This window comes from Alligator mississippiensis, chromosome 4 (genome assembly GCF_030867095.1).
Source record: "Alligator mississippiensis isolate rAllMis1 chromosome 4, rAllMis1, whole genome shotgun sequence".
Lineage (NCBI taxonomy): Eukaryota > Metazoa > Chordata > Crocodylia > Alligatoridae > Alligator > Alligator mississippiensis.
In genome coordinates, this window is record NC_081827.1 from 97771162 (window position 1) to 97793861 (window position 22700).

General features: G+C 41.3%; 1 protein-coding gene across 3 annotated transcripts; it reads left to right on the forward strand.

Moving 5' to 3' along the window:
* The first annotated feature begins 5 nt into the window (after nt 1-5).
* ST13 (ST13 Hsp70 interacting protein) lies at nt 6-21305 on the forward strand. Of its 3 annotated transcripts, none has more exons than XM_019489217.2 (12): nt 6-183; nt 3705-3762; nt 5750-5837; nt 5921-6018; nt 6730-6796; nt 8589-8673; nt 10369-10479; nt 13614-13716; nt 16139-16255; nt 16932-16983; nt 17197-17285; nt 19803-21305. In XM_019489217.2, the coding sequence occupies exons 1-12, from the start codon at nt 74-76 to the stop codon at nt 19929-19931; spliced, it is 1107 nt and encodes a 368-aa protein (XP_019344762.2). In that variant the 5' UTR covers nt 6-73; the 3' UTR covers nt 19932-21305.
* Nucleotides 21306-22700: the final 1395 nt, after the last annotated feature.

Genomic DNA, 22700 nt, shown 5'->3' on the forward strand with positions numbered 1-22700 from the left:
GCGGTGCGGGGCGGGCAGCGGAGAGGAGGGGCTAGCGCTGGGCTGCACTGCACTGCACGCTGCGCGGCCCGCCATGGACCCGCGGAAGCTAAGCGAGCTGCGCTCCTTCGTGAAGCTGTGCAAAGAGAACCCGGCGCTGCTGCATTCCGAGGAGCTGCACTTCCTGCGCGACTGGGTCGAGAGGTGAGGCCGGGAAGCCCCTGTCCTCCCGAGGGGCGGCCGCCGCTGCGCATGCGCTCACCCCCTCCACGGCGGAGGGAATAGCGTCTGCGCTCCAGAGTCCCGAGGGGATTGGGGGGGCGGGGCCTGCTGTGTTTTGAAGAAGCGGCCCAGGAGGGGCTCCCAAGTCTTGAGCGGCTGGGGAGTGAGACGGGTCAAGACTAGGGGTCGTCCCGCGAGGCGAGGAGGTCGCTTCAGACTGAGGGAAACAAGGACTTTGTGTCTCCCGCAGGGCTCCAGGAGGGGGCAGCTCCTTGCACCAACCGGGAGCGTGGGGGTAGGGGAGCTGCAGAGCTCCTCTGGCGGTGGCCTGCCTCGGCCCTGCCCCGGGATGGAGCCCGAGGCCACACGTGGTGGGCGGGCAAGTGAGCGAACCTTGGGTTTCACGGAGCCTTGACACTGTCACGGGTGCTGGCTGGGGGCTTGGCCAGCTTCCAGCCTGTCCTTGGCGGGGGAGGGGACATCCCTTGCTCTTGAGCAGGGGAGTGAGGGGCACTGGGGACTTGCAGTCCAAGATTCCCAGTTCACTCTCCTTTTCAGCCTCTCTTTGCCACTGTGTGACATACAGGCCTTTTTATTGGAGGGTGTTCATCAAGGGGCTAGTGGGACTGCTCGCGAGGAGTGAGTACAGTCTCCCAAAACAGGAGGCTACATGTGACCTCCTTTACAGGGGTTAGAAAACGCAGCTGGAGTCCAGGGTCAGCTCTGACAAAGTACTGGAAAGTTTCTGGTCTGTTGAAGTGGTTCTTTGCAATCTGTTGAAGAGCCAGGTAATACAGGAGCCTGGGCAGGAGGGATCTATGGTCTGACCCCGTCAATGGTAGTTCTTACATTCTAGCACAGTGGTTTTCAACCTTTTTTATTGGAGGACCCCTTTGGAAATTTTGACTGGAGGTACGGACCCCTTTGAATTGTAAGTGCAGGCATTCACTTGCTTTTGATTGATCAATCAGTCACTTTCTGCGGACCCCTTAGACATAGTCTGCAGACCCCCAGGGGTCCACAGACCACAGGTTGTAAACCACTGCTCTAGCACCGCACACCAACTGCCTCTTGCTACATGCATGTGGAACCCCTTGCTTCAACCAGCCTCCATTTCCTAAGACCAGGCAGCTGCTGTACATGTGCACTGTATTTATGGCTCCAGGTAATGTTTTTATTTTGGATTGGAAGTGACCTAGCCTAGGTGTTTCTCACAGTGAATATCTCTGTATCCCACCCCTTCCCCTCCCCCATCAGAATCAGCTGTACCCAGGCTTGGTGAGTTTGGAGAACCAGAGAGAGAGTGTCTTTTGAGTCCTGACAGCTAGAATCACTCTGTGTGTAGATATGGGGAGTGCAGGGAAAGTGCTTGGCTGCAAGGAGGAAGTTCATGTTTTTTTATTCTGTCAGACTTAGTATCTGTTTAAAAGCCCATACTTGTAAAAAAAAAAAACAAGTAGAATGTCTTAGACTGCTATCTTAGGTGTCGAAGGCACCGTAGGGGAAATGACTGTAATGCTCATTTTGCAGCAGTTCAGTTAACAACTCATCTTAATCAGGCCCCCCTGTTTGGATCATCTTTTTTTTTTGCTTTTGTAACTGATTATTTCAAGTTGAACATTCACATTTAAACTCCTGAATGCAAGAAACTTTCTCAATGAACATCAAACCCTCACTTTACATGTTTAGATGTACAAGTATGCAGAATTCATTGGGTTGTTTGTTAGAGTTTTTTAAAGACGTACTCTTATTTTCTTGTATGCAACATGCCCTTGTATACAGTATGCATCCTGTATTTGGAAGGCAGCATGAAGAAAAAGAAATCTTTATAGCAACAACTAGGGAGCCATGCCTGCTGTCAGCCCCACGCACCAGATCAGGCCTGTTGGGTTGGACCCATTGTGTGACAGGGTCAGCCATGGAACAGCCATGCATGACAGTCAGATCCAGTGTTGTGAGGCCATGTCACCTGTGGTGGGGGGAGCTCCCTGTGGGTCTGGAAATTTGACACCAGATCTCCAGACCCACAGAGATCTGTATTTCTCACATAATATGCACCCCAATTGTTTGTTGGGGAAGGCACAGGTTATGCGCAAGTAAATACAGTATTCTGATATTGTCAAGAAAAAATCCTTAATTTTCAGGATCTTGTATTTATTTCAGTTTGAGGTTATTCCGCATATGAAAACAGAAAACTTGCCTTTTCTTCAGTGTGTGGGCATTTGCTTGGGGGTCTTAAGTCACATTTTGCAGATAATACAAGGTTTCATGTCTGCATTTATTGGCTTTTTGGGGTTAATGATTGAAAAACTTAGAGTAAAACAATAGTGTCGTCAGTCCCTCCTCAGGTTGAGCAGATGAGGCAGTCTTTAAAAATGTCTTGTAAACACTTTTCTCCTCTTGTTAAGCTTTTAGAGTAGCACTGACATACGCTTAAGATCCATATGTATCCATCTAATGCTCTTAAGTTCTGGGTAGTGTCCAAGTTGGCACTATTTGTAGTGCCAGTAACCATTATACAGTCAAGCTGTTTAGAACTCAAGTGCTAGGTTTTCTGAGCATGTAGAACAGGAGTCTCTCGGGGCTGCAGGCCACGCACTATGCCTGTTTGTACTCATCATCAGTACAGTATTGATCATTTGTGTTATTAGGAGAGTTGAAGAAACAGCTAGTGGAGAAGTTGTAGCTGCTTTCTGAAAGGGAAGAAAAGATTAGTAGGAACGTTGTCAAGTGTACAGTACTTATATCTAGGTTGGGTTTTTTTAAGGCGTTTTCAGAATGCAAAACTCTTGATATAGCATACACCGAGTGACTTAATTTACCAAGGGTGCATGCAGTGCTTTCCAGTAGTTAGAGGACATACCCACTTACCCTAATGATCTTTATTAAGCTGTACTTTCCGAACCCTGCTCATCTAGAGTCTTAATGCAGTAGAACAGTTTGTGCTGTTAAAGGGACTGTGCCAACATAAACAACATGTCTTTCTTACCAGTGGTGAAGAACATTTAGATGCTGTGATGATGTAATAGATTTTCTTTAGTTTTCTCTGTGCCTGCATTGTCTTGTGAATATTAAGATTCAGTAATTTTTAAATCTAGTAAAAATTATTAACTTTTTTTGAAGTAATTTAGATAAAATTTAGTTAGCATTTTCAGCTTTCTTTACTCAAACTTTGTTTATAGATCAAAGAAAAGAACAAGCAATTTCAGGCAGATTGACAGATATTCTTTTTGAAAAAAAAATGGGTAGTGTAAAATAGGGAGTTTAAAACAGAAAGGCCAACTGAGTTAGAACTAACTTGCTACTATAGGACAGACTTAAAGGAAGGGTGCCTGGCTTTTTTGTTCAGTGCTTTTACTTTGACAACAGTGATAGTTTGGTTTTACTTCTACCTTTGGGACAGTCTTTTCTTATTCTAAGCTCAAATCCTGCTGAAAGGCCTGTACTTGATTAATCTAGTCTTTAATTTTTGTTCTCCCTATTCCTCCTCCTTTCCTAAAAAGCATGGGAGGTACGATACCACCTGCTCCAGCCAGTGCCTCTGAAGAGGAGACAGTTAAGGTAAGAGTGCATTTTTATCCGGAGGGGGGGTAGTTTGACAGAAAAATCATAGTATTTCAGGGGGAAAACCTGTTCAAAGTTTTCAGTGGGACAAGTGAATTTATAGAAGCTTTTAAATAGGGCGTCTCTACAGAGTTTGAACTGTGACAGTTTCAGGCTGGTCTGTTTGCAGTTGGTAGTGAATACCTTTTTGCCAAAGACCACTCTTCCCAGTGTACCTCAAGTGGTGTTTTCATCCAGCTACTACACACACTCTGAACAAAAGAGTAGTCCTTCCCATCAGATGTTGTGGACGCTGACAGTTTAGCCAGATTTGAAAAGCAGTTGGACAGATTGTTGGAGGCAAGGTGCATCTAGTAGTTACTGAGCATGAGAGTTACAGGTACAACCTCTAAATCAGCATTTCCTAGACACTAAATGCTGGAGGCTGCAAGTGAGAGAGGAACAGTGGGAAAAACCCTGGTCATAGCTCTGTTCACTCTCCCTTTCAGCATCCACTCTTCCACTGTGACACAAAATACTTAGGAAGATGAACCTATGGTTCAGCCCACTAAAGGGCAGTTTTAAGAAGAACTGCCCTGAAGAATTCGCAGTCTAAGCTACTATGAGATGGTAGAAAAGTATGCAGACATATAGGAAGTATAAGGAAACTGAGACAGTTGGTCAGCATGATAGGAAATGGCAAAAGCAGCTGAACTGTTAAATGTTTTATACTCATTGCAGCAAAAGATATTTTCAAAGTATAATTTAATAGAGGGTAATGAGGTAGCTTTGGGGGATGTTTATGGTAAGCTTTAGAGAAGCGCTGTTTATGTGAAAGTTTAATTAGTAGGTAATGAAAGTTGGCATTGTTGGCCAGTTTGAGGTGGGGGGTTGGCATCTCCATGGTGAAGAGGCATTTTGTGTAGGTATAGACAATATGTAGTGTTGTAATTGCAGGGGATTGGACTCAGTGGCCCTTCCAGTTCCATGTTTTTATAGACTGTGATGGGGCTTGAAAGTGAGGACAAGCCAGTTTGTATTTTGGGGATAGCCAAACTATAGCCCTTGGGTTGTTTAAATGCAGTTTCTGAAGAAAGCGTAGTAAATAGGAAGAAAAGAGTGGCCAGATCTATCTGGATGCTTATTATTTGCCATTTGATTCCCCCCTCCCCCCTCCATCCTCCTCCCTTCCAGTTTTTATAATTTACTCCAAGAGGCTATCTAATGATAAGTTATTGTTTGAACTAGGGTGGAGCATTGATTCTGGGGCATATGCTGCACTTGGCAATGTTGTGTTCTTAAAGCTGTTATCCATGCCAAGATTCTGGTTTGCAACAAAAAGGGCTAAGAAGTTTGGCTGCTTCTGTTATGTTTGTCACAGTGGAAGGATCCAGAGAGAGGAGTGATGTGGACAAAACAAAGGGCTAAGAAAAAGCAGTCTTGCATTGGCATTCTGAATCTCTATGGGACAGTATTGCTTTAATGGTTTTCCTATCTGGGCTGATTTAACAGGAAAGGATGCATGTTAGAATTGTTAGAGAATTTCTGACTCGGAAGAAATGAAGCGGAGAGGTAAAAAGAAGCAGAGTCTCTAGTTAATTCAACACTTTGTTCTGTTGAACCGAGCAGTTAGGAGCTAGTTAGTGCTCATTGCATTGCTGACTCTGAAGTGGATAATATTATTTGGACTGGCTAATTTCTTAGTCTGATTCTGAGAGAGAATCTTGAGAGAGGACTAAATTCAGATTTATGAAGTGTATTCTAAATTGAGTTCTCTGTTCCAAAGTTTAGCTTGTCTCAGACAGTGTTTGCATGTTTTGGGTAGAGTTGTGTTTTAAATAAAAACAAAAAAAACAAAAACAAGCTCTTTGGTTGCAGTGGAATATACTTTTGTTCTTGATGACGCTACAGTATTACAGTGTTCAAGTGTCCTAGAATTGCTATGGAAATGGGGTCTAGCCAATAGATGATACATACGCATGACTTTCTGTCTATTCTTTACTAGGATGAAGCGGACAAGCCACCAGAAGAGCCAGCTAAGCCACCTGAGCCTCAGAGTGAAGAGAGTGACTTGGGTGAGGAAGATAACTACTGTTAGTGCAACTATTACCTTTTTAATGACTAGCTTTTCTACTCTTGTCTGTTGATTGAAGAATTATTAATCTTGTTATATTAGTGTTCAAATCACTAACTTTTTTCACAGAAATTGACAATGAGGGAGTGATTGAACCAGACAGTGAAGAGCCTCAAGAAATGGGAGATGAAAATGTGGAGGTAAATGCTGCAACTTTAGCCTGTGATGCACTAGGGAAGTTGCTACTTCTGTGACTTGACTCAGAATCAAACTCTAAAGCAATAGAGGCCAACTTTTTTGGGGCAAGCATATCGCAGATTAGGCCCACACCCTTGCTCAGTACCACTTCCATGCCCTTCCTCTGCCTAATCTTATGCTTTGCTTACTGCTCTATCTGTTGCCATGCTGTCTGTCCCCTCCATGATGTGGTGCACTCCAGACACAGGCTGCCCATGCATCTTGCAGTTCTTGTGCCACACTTTGGCCACCCCTGCTCTAAAAGAAAGATGCTTATGTCTGTTTAGATGACCAGTCTGTGATTTGGGTATCTTTAGTTCTTCCTTCTAATTAGGAAAAACCTTAATTTTAGGCCAGTGAGTTTTCTGACTCAAGGCCAGCTTCCAACAGAGGCTGCATCAAAACTCCCATTAGCTTCAATGAGAAGATAACTGGGCATGCCAAGAAGAAAATGAGCCATTATGACTTTTTTTTGCCTAGAACATCTACGAGTTGTTAAAAATTAGATATAATGAATTTTAACAGTTTGAACAATGAAGCAGAGCACATTCTATAAGGTGCTGTCTTCAGGTCAAATTAAACTGGGTCTTCTAGAGTTAAAGAACTGTAGTTCCCTTCACTGACCACTCTGAGCCCACTGTTTTTGGTCTAGAGACTTTGCTGCTTTTTTTAAGGTAACTGAAGAGATGATGGACCAGGCAAATGAGAAGAAGATGGAAGCCATTAATGCTCTTGGTGAAGGTGAGTAGCTGCATGACTTAATATGTATGTTAGAATTTAGCTGCTGTCTTCTGATGTGGTGTCTATTTGATGGCCCATTAAATTCTGACTTAACGTATTCTGGAATGCTTCTAGCAGGAAGAAAGGAGTGTGGCTAGGGAGTGGGTTGTTTAAAAGCACTTTTGGCAGAATTCATTTTTGTATTGCATTTCAGATGAATTTAGCCTTCCTCCCAAGAGATGCCTAGCAGAATGGTACCGCTTGAACTTCAGAAGGGGGACCACCTAGCAGTAGTCTTCTTCTGGCTTTTGACTTCATTATGACTATTGCTCTTCTTGCCTGGCAGAACTCTTTCCCCTCAGCCTGCTTTTTGAGTGAAGAAACTAGTGTTTCTAGTTGTTTTTAAATGACTGTTCTACAATGCCAGGCTTCCAACATGGCTAGTTTGTACATGGGTGCATATGGCATGCTGTCTAGGCCATGTGCATTAACTCTTTCAGTGGGCGTGTCCATATTCATTAACACGCTGTAATTTTGGCATATTAAGTTTAGTACCTGTAATAACAGGTACTAGTTTAATGTGCCATTATCACCACTACTGCGCATTACCACAGATGAATGCTTTTTGTGTGATGCTTAATGCGCATTGGACTAATCTAATGTGCAGTAGAATTAGTTCAGTGGGCATTAAGCATCTTGTGTAGACGCACCCAGCATTTCTCAAACTTTTGATACCTGGGGCTACTTTTTTTTTCTCTTAAGTTAAAATTAGCAGCATGCTTCACTCATTGGTCTGTGGACCTAAGCTCACCACACAGGGCTGGTGCTCTTGCAGCACACTAGTATGTTACAGCACAAACTTTGGGAATTACTGCTGTATTTTAATGGTGAAACTTAAGTTGTGCTGCCGTTTATTTTGGCAGTTAGAAACTTAATGTGTAAGCTGCTTCAGTGTTCTCACGTTAGTACAGAGTTGTCTGAGTTTTGAAAGGACTTTATTTTTACTGTAATTTCAACTGTTAAATTTGTAATAGTGTAAAACCTTAAAATATCTTTTGTTTAGTCACCCTAAATACAGTCTAAAACGGCATTATTTTGTGTAGCAGCCTGATTTCAGAATTACAAATATTATTGTCCTCCCCAATAAGAATATAAAAACTACCATTTACTGGGTCATAATGTAGGTCTGTCTTGCCCAGTATCCTGTATTGCAGTGGCAGAGGGTGGATGCTGAAAGAGATATTGAACTGGGTATGACCAAGGTTTATTTCACTGTTCTCTCTCTTGCAGTTTCCAGCACAATACTAGCTAGAGTGTGGTAACCTTTTTAAAAAATTCACCTCTTTTTAACATTAATGGTGGGGGGATGCATTTTGGTTCAGAGTATCTGCAATCAGAGTTGTGTTATAATAACTTTTTAAGATGACTAAATTTCATGTTGGCTTTGAATATTGCACCTTTAAGTTCTCTGCCTCTTGTTGGTTTTATAATTGTACACCTGTAATTTAAAAATAAATTCTTTGCTGTTAAAGACCTGTATAAAGAAAGGGTTTGCGTAGCTGACCCAGACAATGCCAAATGCACAAACTGAACTGAAAATAGAGGATTTTTTTTTTTTAATGTCATAGCAATCTTTGTCTGTTTTTAGCAATAGTAATCAGTGTTCCAGAAACATGTGGCTCTTTTTATAATGATGTTTTGTGTTGTCTTTTTAAGGTATGCCTGAGTGCACAAATCTACCTAAGAAAGGTGGGAACTTCCTTTTAATCTTAGTGTGTGGTGGTTTTGAAGTGTTATTTTTATTGACTTTCAGGTGAACTTCAACAAGCCATTGACTTGTTCACAGCAGCTATCAAGCTGAATCCTCGTTTGGCCATCTTGTATGCTAAACGAGCTAGGTGAGTAGCACAAACTACTGATGCATTTTCATGATCTTTCTACAGGTGTCACAGTGCAAGGGAAAAACAGGGTTCTGTCTCAGATTTGATGTGGATAGGCTGAATGAAGAGAGAGGGGAAAAAAAGCATACTTTGAACCTTGGCAGAAGTAAATAGTCCTAGTTTTACCTCTCACTTTATTTAGACTTAACCCTAAAATAATGGGACAGGATTATGTTGGCCTTCACCTTCGTAGTATTATGTCTGTGCATGGCTGGCCTCTTTTTCCCAGCCTCCTATATCAAAGTTTGCATATGTATAGTCCCTTACTTTGTTTTATATCCAAGTTAATCTTGGCCAGTGCAAATGCTTGGGTATCAATGTTTTCTGTGTTTACATTGGTTCTCATCAGTCTCTTTCTGGTGCTACCTGGGAACCATCCTTGCCAGTGCCACTTGTAGCTCCAGGCACTTGCCAGTGGTTGCACTCTTGGAGATGGACAAAACTTCAGTTAATTTAACATCAAAACATGTTGGTAAACTGATGCAGATGAAATAATGAACTTAAACTATGCGCTTATATAAAGAATACAAAAAGCTTTACTGAATCCTAATACTGAACTTGCAGAATAATGAAACATAATAGCTATGACATAATGGAAAATACCCTATATGTTAAACTAAAAGTTTCAGTCCCACCCTTCCACTTGGGAGACCCAAAATGTTACCTGGTCTTAGTTTTTCATCTCACAATAGATCAGCTTGGAAAAAATATCTGCTCACTTACACTATGGGGACTACAGGTCTTCTTTTGTCCACAGCTAGTTCATAACTGATACAACAGGCTATTGTCTTATGTCACTTTGAAAACCTATGTCAGAAGGCATTCAAACTATTTTAAATGTTTAGCTTCTTATACCAACCTAGGTTAAGGCTTAAATACCCATTGTTTCTTACTATTTCCTTCCTCTTATCAGGGGTGGGCCTATTAATAGAGTTTTGGTATGCTCCCATTAAAAAAAGCAGTGAAGGAAATACTTGGAATTTGTTAACCCTGATGTTTTCATTCAGAAAGCTATTTCAACACTACAGAAAATCACAGTAGTTCAAGGTCACAGGATTTTCATTCCATCCAGGGAGAGCACACACCAACTGCTGAAACTTCCTTAGCCTGACGAAGGGTTTTTCAACCCGAAAGCTTGCTTAATAACTTTTCTCCAACTATTTGGGTTGGTCTAATAAAAGGTATCAAATTCACCCAAGGAACCTTGTCTGCCTATGTCCTTAGACCAACACAGCTACAATCTAAACCCCTTTAATTGAGTTCTGCATTTAAGGAATAATCCTTTTCACAGATATTTAGCTCTAAAGAAAACTCAACTGTAAGACTGTCTGCTTGCTTTTGTTTGGGGTTTTTGTGTGGGGGTCTGGTGGCTTTGTTTGTTCTCTCTGCTTCATTATTCCTAAAAAGAGAAAAAGGAACAAAATTAGCTTGTCCATGTCACTATTTGGTGATAAACTCTGAATATTAGTGGGAGCAGGGAAGGTGAAGACACAAGCCTCTTGCATCTCAAAATCAGTTTGCATTAGAATTCTTTAAATGTGTATCTTATTCTCTCACCTATTGAAGTTGATTGTATGAAAAACATTGGAACCATTCCTGACGAAGAGTTCAGTGGTGGTTGAACATGTAAATTATATTTTGTCCTCCTTACAGTGTTTTTGTGAAACTACAGAAGCCAAATGCTGCTATTAGAGATTGTGACAGAGCCATTACCATTAACCCAGATTCAGCACAGACCTACAAGTGGCGGGGGAAAGCACACAGGTAAAGAATTGCAGTCACAGTTCACCTCCCTTACTTTCCCACTGTGATTTCCATTGTAGAGTCTGTTGTGTGGTGCTGTAGTACTTTGAAGTCATAGTCATAGGCAAGAATTCATTATGCTAAGTTTGGGTGGGTGACCCTTTGTGGCGAGAAGGGAGATAACGCTGGGACTAAGTGTTCTAAAAACTATTGCATGTCTTCTCATTGGTCACTGAACAGCCTAAGTTATAGGACCATGATTTTTGTGGAATATAATTCTGTGTTTTTTTCTAAAGGATTTCAAAGCAGTTTATGTGAATAAAGTTAAACTTCTTGGGAAGAGTAGCTTTTACTACAAGTCCTAGCTGAAATTTTAGGATGTAGTTATGCAGAATGTAGCTATTAAAACAGGCATTTGGGCGACAAGATAATGGAATATCTCAACTCTATTTATAAAATTTAAAAAAACCAACAACCCTAAAAATAAATAAAGAACTTTTTATTGCTTCAGTTCTGGGTTTTTGTTTTTTGGGGTTTTTTGTTTTTTAAAGAACAGTTTTAATATATTAAAACAGTGAAAAATGACCCTTTTTTTAAGGAATATTTAAAGGTACAGAGCTATGCAAACTAACCAGCCATAATGTTTAACTACCAGTTAGTTTGTTACAGATAGTTAAGCCATCTGTGCTATGGTAGTGTGATGTTGGGATGCCCCTTGTCCCCAAGCCCCTCTCCACTGCTTTGCTGTAAGTCTACAAGGAACAGAAGGATTTGCCCCTGGGGTAACTCCTTATCCCAGGAAACCTTAATTCCTCATATCCCAGACCAGACCTTGCAGCTTCAGAAGAGGAAAATGTATATAGAATACTATAGATTGCTTCCTCCACAGACGAAACATGTTAGTAATTATCAGTCATTCTGAAAATGACCTTAACCACAGACAATTATTAAAGTATCTAACATAGAGAAAAAATCATTCCACAAGGAAAATAAATCATACAAACTTAACCATAAGCTGGAGAACAGATTGCAAAAAACACAAAAACGTGGGAGAGTGGAAATCTCACCCTGCTTTTCACACTAGACAGCAGCACTAGTGAACAGCCCCACTCACTCCTTGTTTCCCCTACAGTAGGGCTGTCTACTGACAGCCAATAGGCTTCATGGCAGCCTGGGGCTCCTACCTGACCAGTGCTCCCCCCCATTACTCTAGCTGCTGCTGTAACTGGGGTCTCCTGAGCTAAGCCATTCTCTCAGCTTTCACTTCCTACTCCTGCCCTGGGAGTTGGCTTAGGGACCTGTGGCTTGCAGTAGCGTGGCCCCTCCAGCCGCTTAAAATTCGGACAGCACTGCTGTACAGGTTACCCAGCTTTTCTCCAACTGTGAACCTAGACCAGGAGTGGGCAAAATATGGCCTGGCGGCTGGATTCAGTTCACAGCAGGTCCCTTAGTCCTGTGTCCCAGGCACAGGCCAGCTGTGGCACACCCTGCCACCCTGTGAGCACACAGGAGGGCTGGGGTGGCTCTGCAGCTGAACTGTCTTTCTAGACTGCCCAGGTGGCAGGCGGCTCTTTCCGGTTGCCACTGCCACCAACCTCAGCCATGCAGTACTGGCGGGGAACTGTGCTGCACAGCTCTGACCCTGTGCACATGTGCCTGCTCCTGGCTTGCCCATCTGGGCTCAGCAGTGGCAGCATGGGACACCCTCACCCTCTACACACCTCTTCTTCCACCCCATACACCCCCCCACCCCTCCATGGTCCCCTACAATATACAAGAATAAGACTTCATTTTGAGCTATTATGCAATCAGCTCTCTATACACAACACCACACACAAATCAAGACAAAAATATTTTTAAAAATAAAATTCAAATGTTATCGTCAATGTTTGATTTTTTTTTAGTATATAATTCTTTTTTCCAGTTCCAAGATGGCAAACCCCCTTCCCAAAAGGAGTACTTCTGGGGGCAAGGGGAGGGACTTCCCATGGCAAAGGTCAGGGCGTTAGGGAGCTGGACTTCCACTCCCAAGATGGCGACCAGGGTTGAGGGCGGCAAGGGTAGCCCCACCAGCTTGCTAAATCTCAGTAAGCAGCTCCCCACCCAAAATAGTTGCCTGCCTGGCCAGCAATGTCAATAATTCTGGATAAGGAGCTTTCTCCAAAGACATTTTTATGTCTTGTTTTCCCATTCAGTCTTCAAGTTGTATGTGTATATTGGGCTGATGACTTCTTCCCCCGAGATATGCATATGACTGTCGTGTTAAGAGTTCTTAATTCAGTTTTATATTCCTGGGATGTAGAAATACTTACATCCTTGCATATGATTTCCTCCCAGACAGAAACTGTTACTCGCATTTTGTCAGTTATTCTATCTAAGGAGTGAAAAATAACTCCTAAGTGACAATCTCCTGTTAATGAATTCTCTCTGCAAAGGGCTTTCCCTCTGAAACGTAACAAACAATTTTTGCAGGGATGGGCCTCTAATATATACCACCACTTCCCTGGCTGATCAACACGCATAACAATGTCAGGTGCATATTTTGGAGATCAGATTTATCTCTGGCATGTAAATAGTTATCATCTGGTTTGGGCATTTCTGAAAAAAAACTGGAAAAATTACTTTTCTGGCTTTACAGTTTTTTTTCATGAAAATTTAGGGGTCTGGCCAGCACTGAACGGTCTTAAGACCTGACTGGATGGATAGCTCTGTCCATATTAAAAAAATTAGGTGTTTGATCCTCTAGACATGCTATCATCCAATTAATTTTTTACAGTGACATGGTACCTGTTAGATGTAATACACCTCTGCCCTTTCCTCTAGGAATTTCTTCTTTTCTAACAGCAGTCTTTTTTGTGCAGTTGAGAGCTGTGACAGACAAAAGCTCTGAAGCCAGTTAGGCTTCTCTTCCATCAGAAGTGGCTGTTTTGGTGGTATAAAGGATGGAAATATTCCTCGTTAGTTTTTCCGATTTGGTTTCTGTGATGAACATGACTTATCAGCAAGTTCTGGTGTTTTCAGTAACCAATCGGGTACTGTTGTGTATTCACTCTTAAAAGGCTAACGCGGTTATCATTAGTTGCAAGTACTTTCAAGGAGAGGAAGGGAAGAGAATCTGTGGGGCAACACCTGTGTTAACATCTTCTCAATTCCAGGCTTCTGGGTCACTGGGAGGAGGCTGCACATGATCTTGCTTTGGCATGTAAACTGGATTATGATGAAGAGGCTAGTGCCATGTTAAAGGAGGTGCAGCCCAGAGTAAGTAGTATGTGATCAAGGAGTGAATCTTTTGACATCTCTATGGTGACCTTAATCTTGCATGGTACACTGTAAACTTTCTAGAAAATAGTGTCTAGTAGAACTACACAAGTGTCTTTGCAGCCTTTGATGTTTGCAGACTAGATTATAAAGTCCTTCTATGACTCCAGCTACTTCAGTTTCTTCCTCCCCATGGACAGTTGTAGGAAACAGGATGTCTGAAAGTTTCCTGTATATAATAACATTACAAACCCACCTGTGTATCTCTCTTGTTCTTTGGAGTTCTGATCTAAGATAGTTTCATAACCTTGGGTCCAAATACTCAGTGCTTCAAGATGCTTTAGTAAACACTAAATCCTTGAGATTTAGTAGCACTGGGGATTTATTCTGCACTTGTGGAAATCAAGAGGCAATATTCTCAATATAGTTCTGATAATAAATGCTTCTGCTGGTTTACCACAAGGGGGCAGCATATGCTTTCCTTTTAAAAGTTATAATCCTTCAAGGTAGGCAGGTACTTACGCTACAAACAAATTCCTGTACCCAGCAGCATGGCTTAATCTGTATACCATACCCCTATAAAAGGCATTTTCTACTGATACAACTTCTTAACCATTTTACAAGCTTAAACTGTCCCATGAATGAGCCTACTGATCTCCTGGGATCTCATGTTTGTTGTGAACCAAAGTATGGTCATCTCCATATATTCATATCAGATAAGCATATAATTTACTTAATGACGTAACACAATGCTGGTCTCAATTTTTTTTTTTATCAGTAACTGATATGTTACCTGCAGACTGATCAAATGTTTAAATTGTTTAAGTCCATAGCATTTCTCAGCCGCTGTTTTTGGTGATTGTTCTCCATTTAACTGCATAATAATTGCAAAAAATGACTAGCAGCTGTCAATTTCAAGGCTGCAGCCATAAAACCCAAGTTGCTGCTTGGTATTGAAAGTGGCTTAGCTGCTCACTTACTGTACAAGGACTTGAGTCAGTTACTTTGCCACTTACAACAAGGAAGTTTTGTGTTGGGGTGTAATGACACACACAGCCGAGAGCACAGTAGGTCATCTACTGTATTTACTTTTTACTTGAATAGGTTTTTTTCCCCCCCCCCCCAGTAAGCATGGAGGGGTAGGGGGGAAGCCCCTCGTTTTACATTCACATACAAGGAAAGCTCACTGTCTGTCATTAAATTGCTGCCAAAAACAGCATGTGTTCAGTAATGGAAACCAACTATGAAGCTGATTTAAGTGCAGCCAACTATGAGCACAGCTATAAAATGCATGGCCTGTGGGACAAAAGTTCCTGATAGGAACCTTTTTTAATGTGTGGCCCTCATAAAATGGTGCGGGGAGGTAGTGTCTTCCCCAGGAGAGAGAAGCACTGGGCCTGGGAGTACTGCAATACCAGGCTGGCACTTTGGTGACAAAAATGGTAATGGGAACCTTTTTTAAAAAAAAAATAAAAACTCTCAGGCCAAATCCAGTTAAATCGGATTCCATTTTGAATTCCATCCACTGAGCAAAGCTCAGTTGTTCAGGTCCATGTGATGTTACTACCGGCAAGTTTCTTCCCTCCCAGACTCTTTAGCCTGGGGTTTCGGATGCTCCCAAATCCATGGCAGGCGTCTTGCATGCAAGCCCCAAGACCTATGTTTGCAACCAAGACCTATGGGCTCAGATGCCCATGATTCTTGCTTGCCCTTATCCAAAAGGATGAAGCTAAGGGGAAATCCCACATCTCCATAAAATAAGCATGTAGCTGAGATCCTCATACTGGGAGGCGGTAGTACACTTTCATACTGGGGCTTGCCTGCTTTGCATTGGGCAAGTCTCCACCCTCAACTACACAAAGACACAAGGACTACACTTGATAACTTAGTTTAATCCCTTTTGGGTCAGATCATCTGTGTTAAAAGGCATTCTCAAAGGATAAGACATGCATAATGTGTTCAGTTTAAATACATAGGCTTTTTCAGTTCTAAATACATAGCTTTTTCAGTTCTGGGGCTATGGACTTAAAAGAACTTTTGTGTAAACAATGTTGGTTAAGTTCATAGTGTTGTCAGTGCCATGGTATTGGCATCCCTTTTTAAGGCTTTTCAGTAATCAGTTGAAATAAAGCAAGCTAGTCAGTTCAGGGGCTGCTAGTATATATCTGTGACAGGACTGTGTACTTAATCAGCTTTTCTTTGGGGCCCTGGTACTATTGAGGGGGGTATGGGTAGACATTTGGAAGTATTTAGACACGGTTTTCAAAGGCTGTAATGTGAAAGCCCTGAAGCCATCCATGTTTGTGTGTTAATCTTCTTGGAGCTAGCTCAGTGGCTAAATTTATCAATGTCAGTATAAAATGAGCATTTCCAGTGTGTGCTTCGTAATACACACGGCGATATTCATTGTTCCTTTTCTCAGGCTCAGAAAATTGCTGAGCACCGGAGGAAGTATGAGCGAAAGCGGGAAGAAAAAGAAATCAAGGAAAGGATGGAGCGAGTAAAGAAGGCACGAGAAGAACATGAGAGAGCACAGAGGGTGGGCTTTTTATTTGGCTGTTAAAAATAGTGCTGTGTGTGATCAGTAATGTGGTGTTTTCAGGGTTAACCTTTTGGGGAAAAATTCTGCTATATAAATTTCCTTTTTGTCCTTTTTTTGTAACATAGTATAGGGGGTGTGACCCTCCTTGACTAACTGATAAATTGGGAGCAGAATTTTGCATAACTGTTAACTTTTATCACTTTGTATATAAGCAAGTTTTATCACATCTTGTAATTTGTACCTCCCTTGTTTCAAGTTTGTACACCAGAATTGCCACTTTTTAAAGAAAGCTGTACCCCTTATGGTTGCAAAGAACCTTGTGTTTGGACTATTCTCCCATGTGGTGTTTGGACTATCCTCCCATGTGCCCCCTGCCTGTAACAACCTGAAGCCTTTTCAGTTTTTGGTTTGAGCTGAAGTGTATGATTTTTCCGTCCAGATTCAGAGAGCATGTTTCACTGAACATGACTGACTTATTCTGGCATGTTTTCCTCTCGCCAATTTTTCTTTCCCCCCCCAATACATATCATCACCTGGCTTTGTGTGTATCCAGGTACTTATGTGGTTATGGGTGCCATGTTTGAAGTGCCTGATATGGCCACTTGCACTGTGTTTGCAAAACTGTCTGCAGTATCACTGCTTTTTTCAGAATATGACATGCTTTTGTTTGTAGGAGGAAGAAGCCCGGCGACAGGCAGGAGGAGCTCAATTTGGTGGCTTCCCAGGTATTCCTTCTTCCCTCCCCTCCCTTCTTCCTGCATTTAATAGCAGAAAGTTTCTGGTTTTCTCAGGAAAGATGGGTTTGCTTATGCTCGTGGCCAGGGAGAGTTGCTAATGGATGGGGTTAACTGGGTCTCTTCTTGTGCTTAAATGTAGATAAATAGAAACCATTTTTTCCTTCCCCCATTAAATGTACCCTTATCCTTTGTACGTTGCAGGTGGGTTTCCTGGAGGTATGCCTGGGATGGCAGGAATGCCTGGTCTCAATGAGATTCTCAGTGACCCAGAGGTTCTTGCAGCTATGCAGGTGAGAGTTGCAAGCCACTGAATGTGAAAGTCTTTCTTTCATTTTATGCATGTTCATGAATACTGGGATGAGAGACAGGGGTGTAGAGATGTGATCTTTCTCAATCTAATCCTTTTAAAGGGCAACAAACCAAAAAGCCAGATATTGAAACCCTGCCAATGAACATAAAGGTTTTTCTCTAGCTGGGTGAGGCTTGCTTTCTTTTAACATCCCATTTTATCATAATGTTATAAGCCAAACTAAAAGTATAAGCTGCATAGGGAACTCTGTTTTCTGGGAGCTTTTTGTCAGCCACATAGGCCATTAATACACATACCTTTTCATGCTACAACACGCTGGAGATCCAGTGCATCTGCATGCAAGCTGATGCACCCTGTGCTGCATCGCATGCATTTGTATAAATGGGGAAATGTGCATCAGTGCTGGGAAAACGGCAGCGGTGTGCTTTTGAACTAAAACATCTTTGGTGTGTTTTAGTTCAAAAGTGCGCTGCTGGCATTTTCTCAGCACTGGTGCACATTTTGCTATTTACACAAATGCATGCGACACATCTAAAAAATGCCTATGGAGTGAAGTTACCTCAAAAGGCTGTTACAAGATCTGAGCTTACTGTACATGACTTTACCACTTTATTCTCTGAACATGAACACACAGATCTTATTGGTAGAATTATACATAAGCTCAGGTCAGCTTTTTTCCTTGTACTGTTGTGACATCTTAGTGTGGCTAGCTCTAGAATTTTTTGCTTTTCTTTTCAACATATGCTATGGTTTTTGCCACTTACAAAACTTTAGTCAGCAAGATGCATCAGTGAATTGATCTGGAAAATCCTGTTATCTCTCTGAAAGTCTACTTTCTCATTTTAAGTCTATTTTTACCCTGTTAAACCAGTTAGTGTTAGAGTAGAGAAGCCTTTCACCAGTTTGCCCCAGGGCTTATTTGTGAGCCTTTTTTAAGTTATGGGTGGAGGAGAAACAATGCTGATGGGAAACATAGAAAAATATTTTTCATTTCTCTTTTTGTTTAATCATTTCAGAATTGTGTGTGTTAATAATGAATCACTAGTACGTTGGCACACTGAACCCCATGCCTGCCACCATATTAACATGCATCATATGCCCATCTGCAGAGGGTTTTTTTTTATAAACTAACAACATATTATTCACATAATGGATATTATTTGAGGGTGCACACTGTTTTGGGAACAAAGAATGAAGAGAAAAGACTTTTTCCAGAATCTTAACTGTTACCGCAAGGGCTCAGCATGGCTAAATGCTGGCCCCAGGCAGGTGGGGCAGAGCCCATTATGCAGGATCACTCAGTCTCTAGCTGCAACTTCAGAACTATGTATCTAATGCTCAACAGCTATAAGTGGGTTAAAAATAACTGAAGGATACACTCTGCCCCTCCTTTCTGTGCTAGAAGAACACAGCCCATAGCAGCCATTACATGATTCAATTTCAGTGCAGAAAACGTAGCTTCCTTAAGGGTTCAAGATGCCCCAGCCCAATTTTAGAGGACTGATTTTTGGGGGGAAATGGTGCATATGGTATATGAGTAAATATGGCATAGACTCCTGTGACTGAATCCTAGCCTTCACTTAAATCATGTCATAGTTCATTCCATTTTGGAGCTGATTTATGGTTGTGTATAGAGGTGACTTGAAAAGTAGGCAAGATGGCTGCTTTTGTATCTATTTACTGGCTACCCCTGCTAAGTACAGTGATTCTCAACCAGGCTGCTGTAGATGAACCCAGAAATTTCAGATAGGAAACTATAGCCTCAAAATATTCCAACCTACTGTGGTCTTTCTGAGTTCTTTGAAGCAAAAAGAATTGCTCTATTTTTCTGTAGTCAAAAATCAAGTGCAACCTAAGAGTTGACATTTTCCAAAGGGTGCCTTGAGTCTGTCAGAAGGTCTTGGAGCCTAAAAAGATTGAGAACCTCTGGCTTAGCATTTTACAAGCAGTCTGAACATTTTAAAACGCAAAGGAATCAGTAGTTTAATGTGTGTTTGGAAGAGATTTGCTTTTCCTGTGTTGAGTATGACTTGCATCCTTCCTCCCCTCCCTCATGTTTTGCTTTGTGTAATACCATAGTTTAACCTAAACTATTCACAGAAAGTGATATAATTCTTTTTGCTTAAATATCTCCATCCCATTCCCTCTGCAGTTTTATCACAATTCAGTTGTTCCCAATATACTAAGTAATATGCCAGTATCCAAAACACTACCTACCAATATCTTTTTGCACATTGTTGTCATACTAATTCGGTAACAACAGAAGATTACCTGATGAATTACCGTACTACATTTTACAATATCTGGGTTTTCTTTAGAGATCTTGTCCATGACTTGAGCTGGCCTTGCACTGCTCAGCTTTAGGCATCAATCAAGTTATGTGTCCAGCATTGCATTGCCTTCAGCTTCAATCTCTAGTACTGTCAGAAGACTTAACTCTTTAGGCCTTGTAGTAATAGAGTAACATTTTAATAAATCTTTTCTTTTTGTTTTATAGGATCCAGAAGTTATGGTTGCATTCCAAGATGTTGCCCAGAACCCAGCTAATATGTCAAAGTACCAAAATAATCCCAAGGTCATGAATCTCATTGGCAAACTGTCAGCCAAATTTGGAAGTAAACCATAAAATCGCTTATACTAAAACCATATCTAAATGAGAAAAAGGATTGATTACTTACCAGAAGTTGCAATAACACAAACCATTGTACCTCTCATCTTCTCTAGAGAGAAGTGGGGTGTTTTAAAGAGAATTACTCTCTTGCCTCCAAGCATCACATGTATTCCAGTGATTGGTTTACAGTTGCTCAAATTTATATAAAAATAACATATTTTCAATTACCTCTGCCCAAGAGTTGCAGCAAGTATTAAAGGCCATCTCCTTCAAATGAAGACTTAGAAGAAATTGTAATCTTCCAGTAGATAGTTTAATTCAACCAAAAGGGTGTTTTAAATAAATAAAACTGTTAACCTGGCTACCCAATGAGTAAAGAAAGAGGAACTTTAACTTTGGGGTCTGTATTATTCCTTTTGGGACAAAAAGTTGGTCTAATCATAGGTAGGTATGGTGGGACAAGTGTAAAGTGTTAACTGGATGAAGGAACTATCTACAGTTATTGTTGCACAGATCTTTTTATTTACTGTACATGTGGATGGGTGATCAGCTGTATATAGCTGTTCTAAATCAAAACCAACCAGGGTGACAAGTATAACTTTGGGTTATACACTGGAACTTCTGGCAGTGCTGATAATGACAGACCTTACCCACAACATCCATGCAGCAGAAGGAAAATCTGTTTTTGATTGGTCTGGTATGCCCAGATTGCGGCTGCTACCAAGGCTTGGTTACTTGCTCTACTCCTGTCAAGCACGCTTACGTAGTGCTTTATATTGTCCAAGCAGGTAAGGGCAAGCACCACCTGCTTCTTTCTATTCCTGATTGGCAGATCATCAGTGGGTGCACTTGCTTTCTTTGAGGTATTTCTTTGGATTACATCCACTTGAAAATTGGAAGGAAGGAAACTTGTTCCCACTACAGCCTGTGGCCCATCCAATGTGCAAGTCATTAGGGGGACACAAATGTAGAACTGTTTTGTTTATCAGTTATGGGGAAAATAAACCCAATAATAGAGCAGCTCTGGATCTGAGTGCATTTGAGTCCTAATATGCCTACAGAATTAAATTGAATCCCTTGGCCAAAGTTTTCAGCTTTTTTCTTTTTTTCAGTCCTTGTGTCAGTTAAAGTAGTTGTCCTTTTCCACTACCTAGTCTTCCATCTTTAATTTTGTCGTCTTTTTTTTTTTTTAATGCTGTTCCAGTGGTCCCCATGTAGATTCATGGTTTTGGGGCTTGGGATAAAGAAAAGGTGGAGTAGTTGGCACAAAGAGGGCATATTTTTTTTTTAACATTTTGTGAATTTACAGCATGGGTATTCTTGGAACAGTGCATCTTTGCTGATGTGTTCAGTGGATTTGTGACTAACACAATAAAGACATTTGCTGTTTCTGCTTTGTCTTTTGTCTTTACTAAAAATTACCTCCTACTTTTTTAATTGGGAAATTTAATGTAAGTGGCTCTGTGTTTAAGTCTTCCACAAGTTCTGTCCTTTGCTGTTGTAATTTTGTGTCTGAAGCCATAATTGTTTTATTAAATTTTTAATCTGGACTTGCTTAGGAACTTAAAATATACCTGCAAAAATAACTCCCCCAAACGCTTCTATAAAATATGCAGAGTGGAAATAATGTGATTTTTTTTTTTCTTTTGCTTAAGAAATAAAATTCTGAATACTTTTGCCTTTAAAAATAAGGTTTTGAAAAATTGTTTCTTGGCTTTGTGTAACTTGTAGTAAACTAATATTGTTAAACTGAAACACTTGTATGCGGGACACAATTCTTAACCAAACAATATCCAGTTGAGTGTGTCAGTGAGGATCAACTGCCTAACTAAGCATTTGTCTTCCCTACAAAGTTAAATCAAGTTGTGCAGTTCTTCATAACAGGTAGGATCTAGGGCAGAATTGTTCCCTGGCTTGGGCTAGCTGGTGAGAAACTGACACCAGCATTCTTGCGGAAATGTTAATAGGGCCTAAAGGCTAGCTCTGTACCACTTATCTGTTTGACATCCCTGAACTAAATGACTTTATATTGTAAATCAGCAGCTGGCAACTGTAGTGAGCAAACTGAGTTATACTAAGACTCTTAACTGGAGTCTAGGCCTTCCTAGAACTAAGCAATAAAATTGTACAAAGTGCCTTATAGAGCAGTGGAAAAAGTGAGTGCTATGATTGGTATTGTGGGTGAACTAGGTACAACAGTTTTCCTAAAAGGAAATTAAACCAAAAACTGAGTAGGATTGGAGTACCTTATCTAAAAAGAGAAAGTGTGGAACCTGAGGATTGGACAATTTGGAATGAGAAAGTTACAGAAGTAATAAACAATCGAAGGAATGGAGTGTGTTCATGCTGTTACTCTGGGGAGACAGGAGCAGCCATGGATTCTACTTGAATTCTCTGGAAAGCCAGAATCAAATGTCCCACACACCCAGTGGACCCAAGGCCAATACTACCAAAGGTTGCTGCTGTAGTATTTAAAGGAGCTATTTGCCAGGTTGCATTATAGGGAGAAAACCTATAATAGTGCTGAGGGGTTACTATTAAAGTTCACTTGATACCAAATCAGATGAGGGGCCCTGTTGATCTGGGGTGGGGGGTTCACTGGCAAAAATAATCCTATTGGTGACAGCAACCTCTTCAGGTTGCAAACGAACTACCCAGCTTGGGTGAGGGTCAGACAAGCACTGGGACCTGGCTACTGCCATATCTCCCTGCTCAGTACATGGAGCATGCCCACTGGTGCTGCTTCTCCCTGCAACAATAGGGAGTGCTAACTGCCAAACATCA

What these genes read in the sequence shown, in the direction of transcription:
- ST13 (XM_019489217.2), top strand. Translation starts at nt 74, where the DNA reads ATGGACCCGCGGAAGCTAAGCGAGCTGCGCTCCTTCGTGAAGCTGTGC. An exon ending in CATTAATGCTCTTGGTGAAG is followed by an intron (nt 6,797 to 8,588) that starts GTGAGTAGCTGC and finishes ATTGACTTTCAG; the next exon opens with GTGAACTTCAACAAGCCATT. An exon ending in TCAATTTGGTGGCTTCCCAG is followed by an intron (nt 16,984 to 17,196) that starts GTATTCCTTCTT and finishes TGTACGTTGCAG; the next exon opens with GTGGGTTTCCTGGAGGTATG.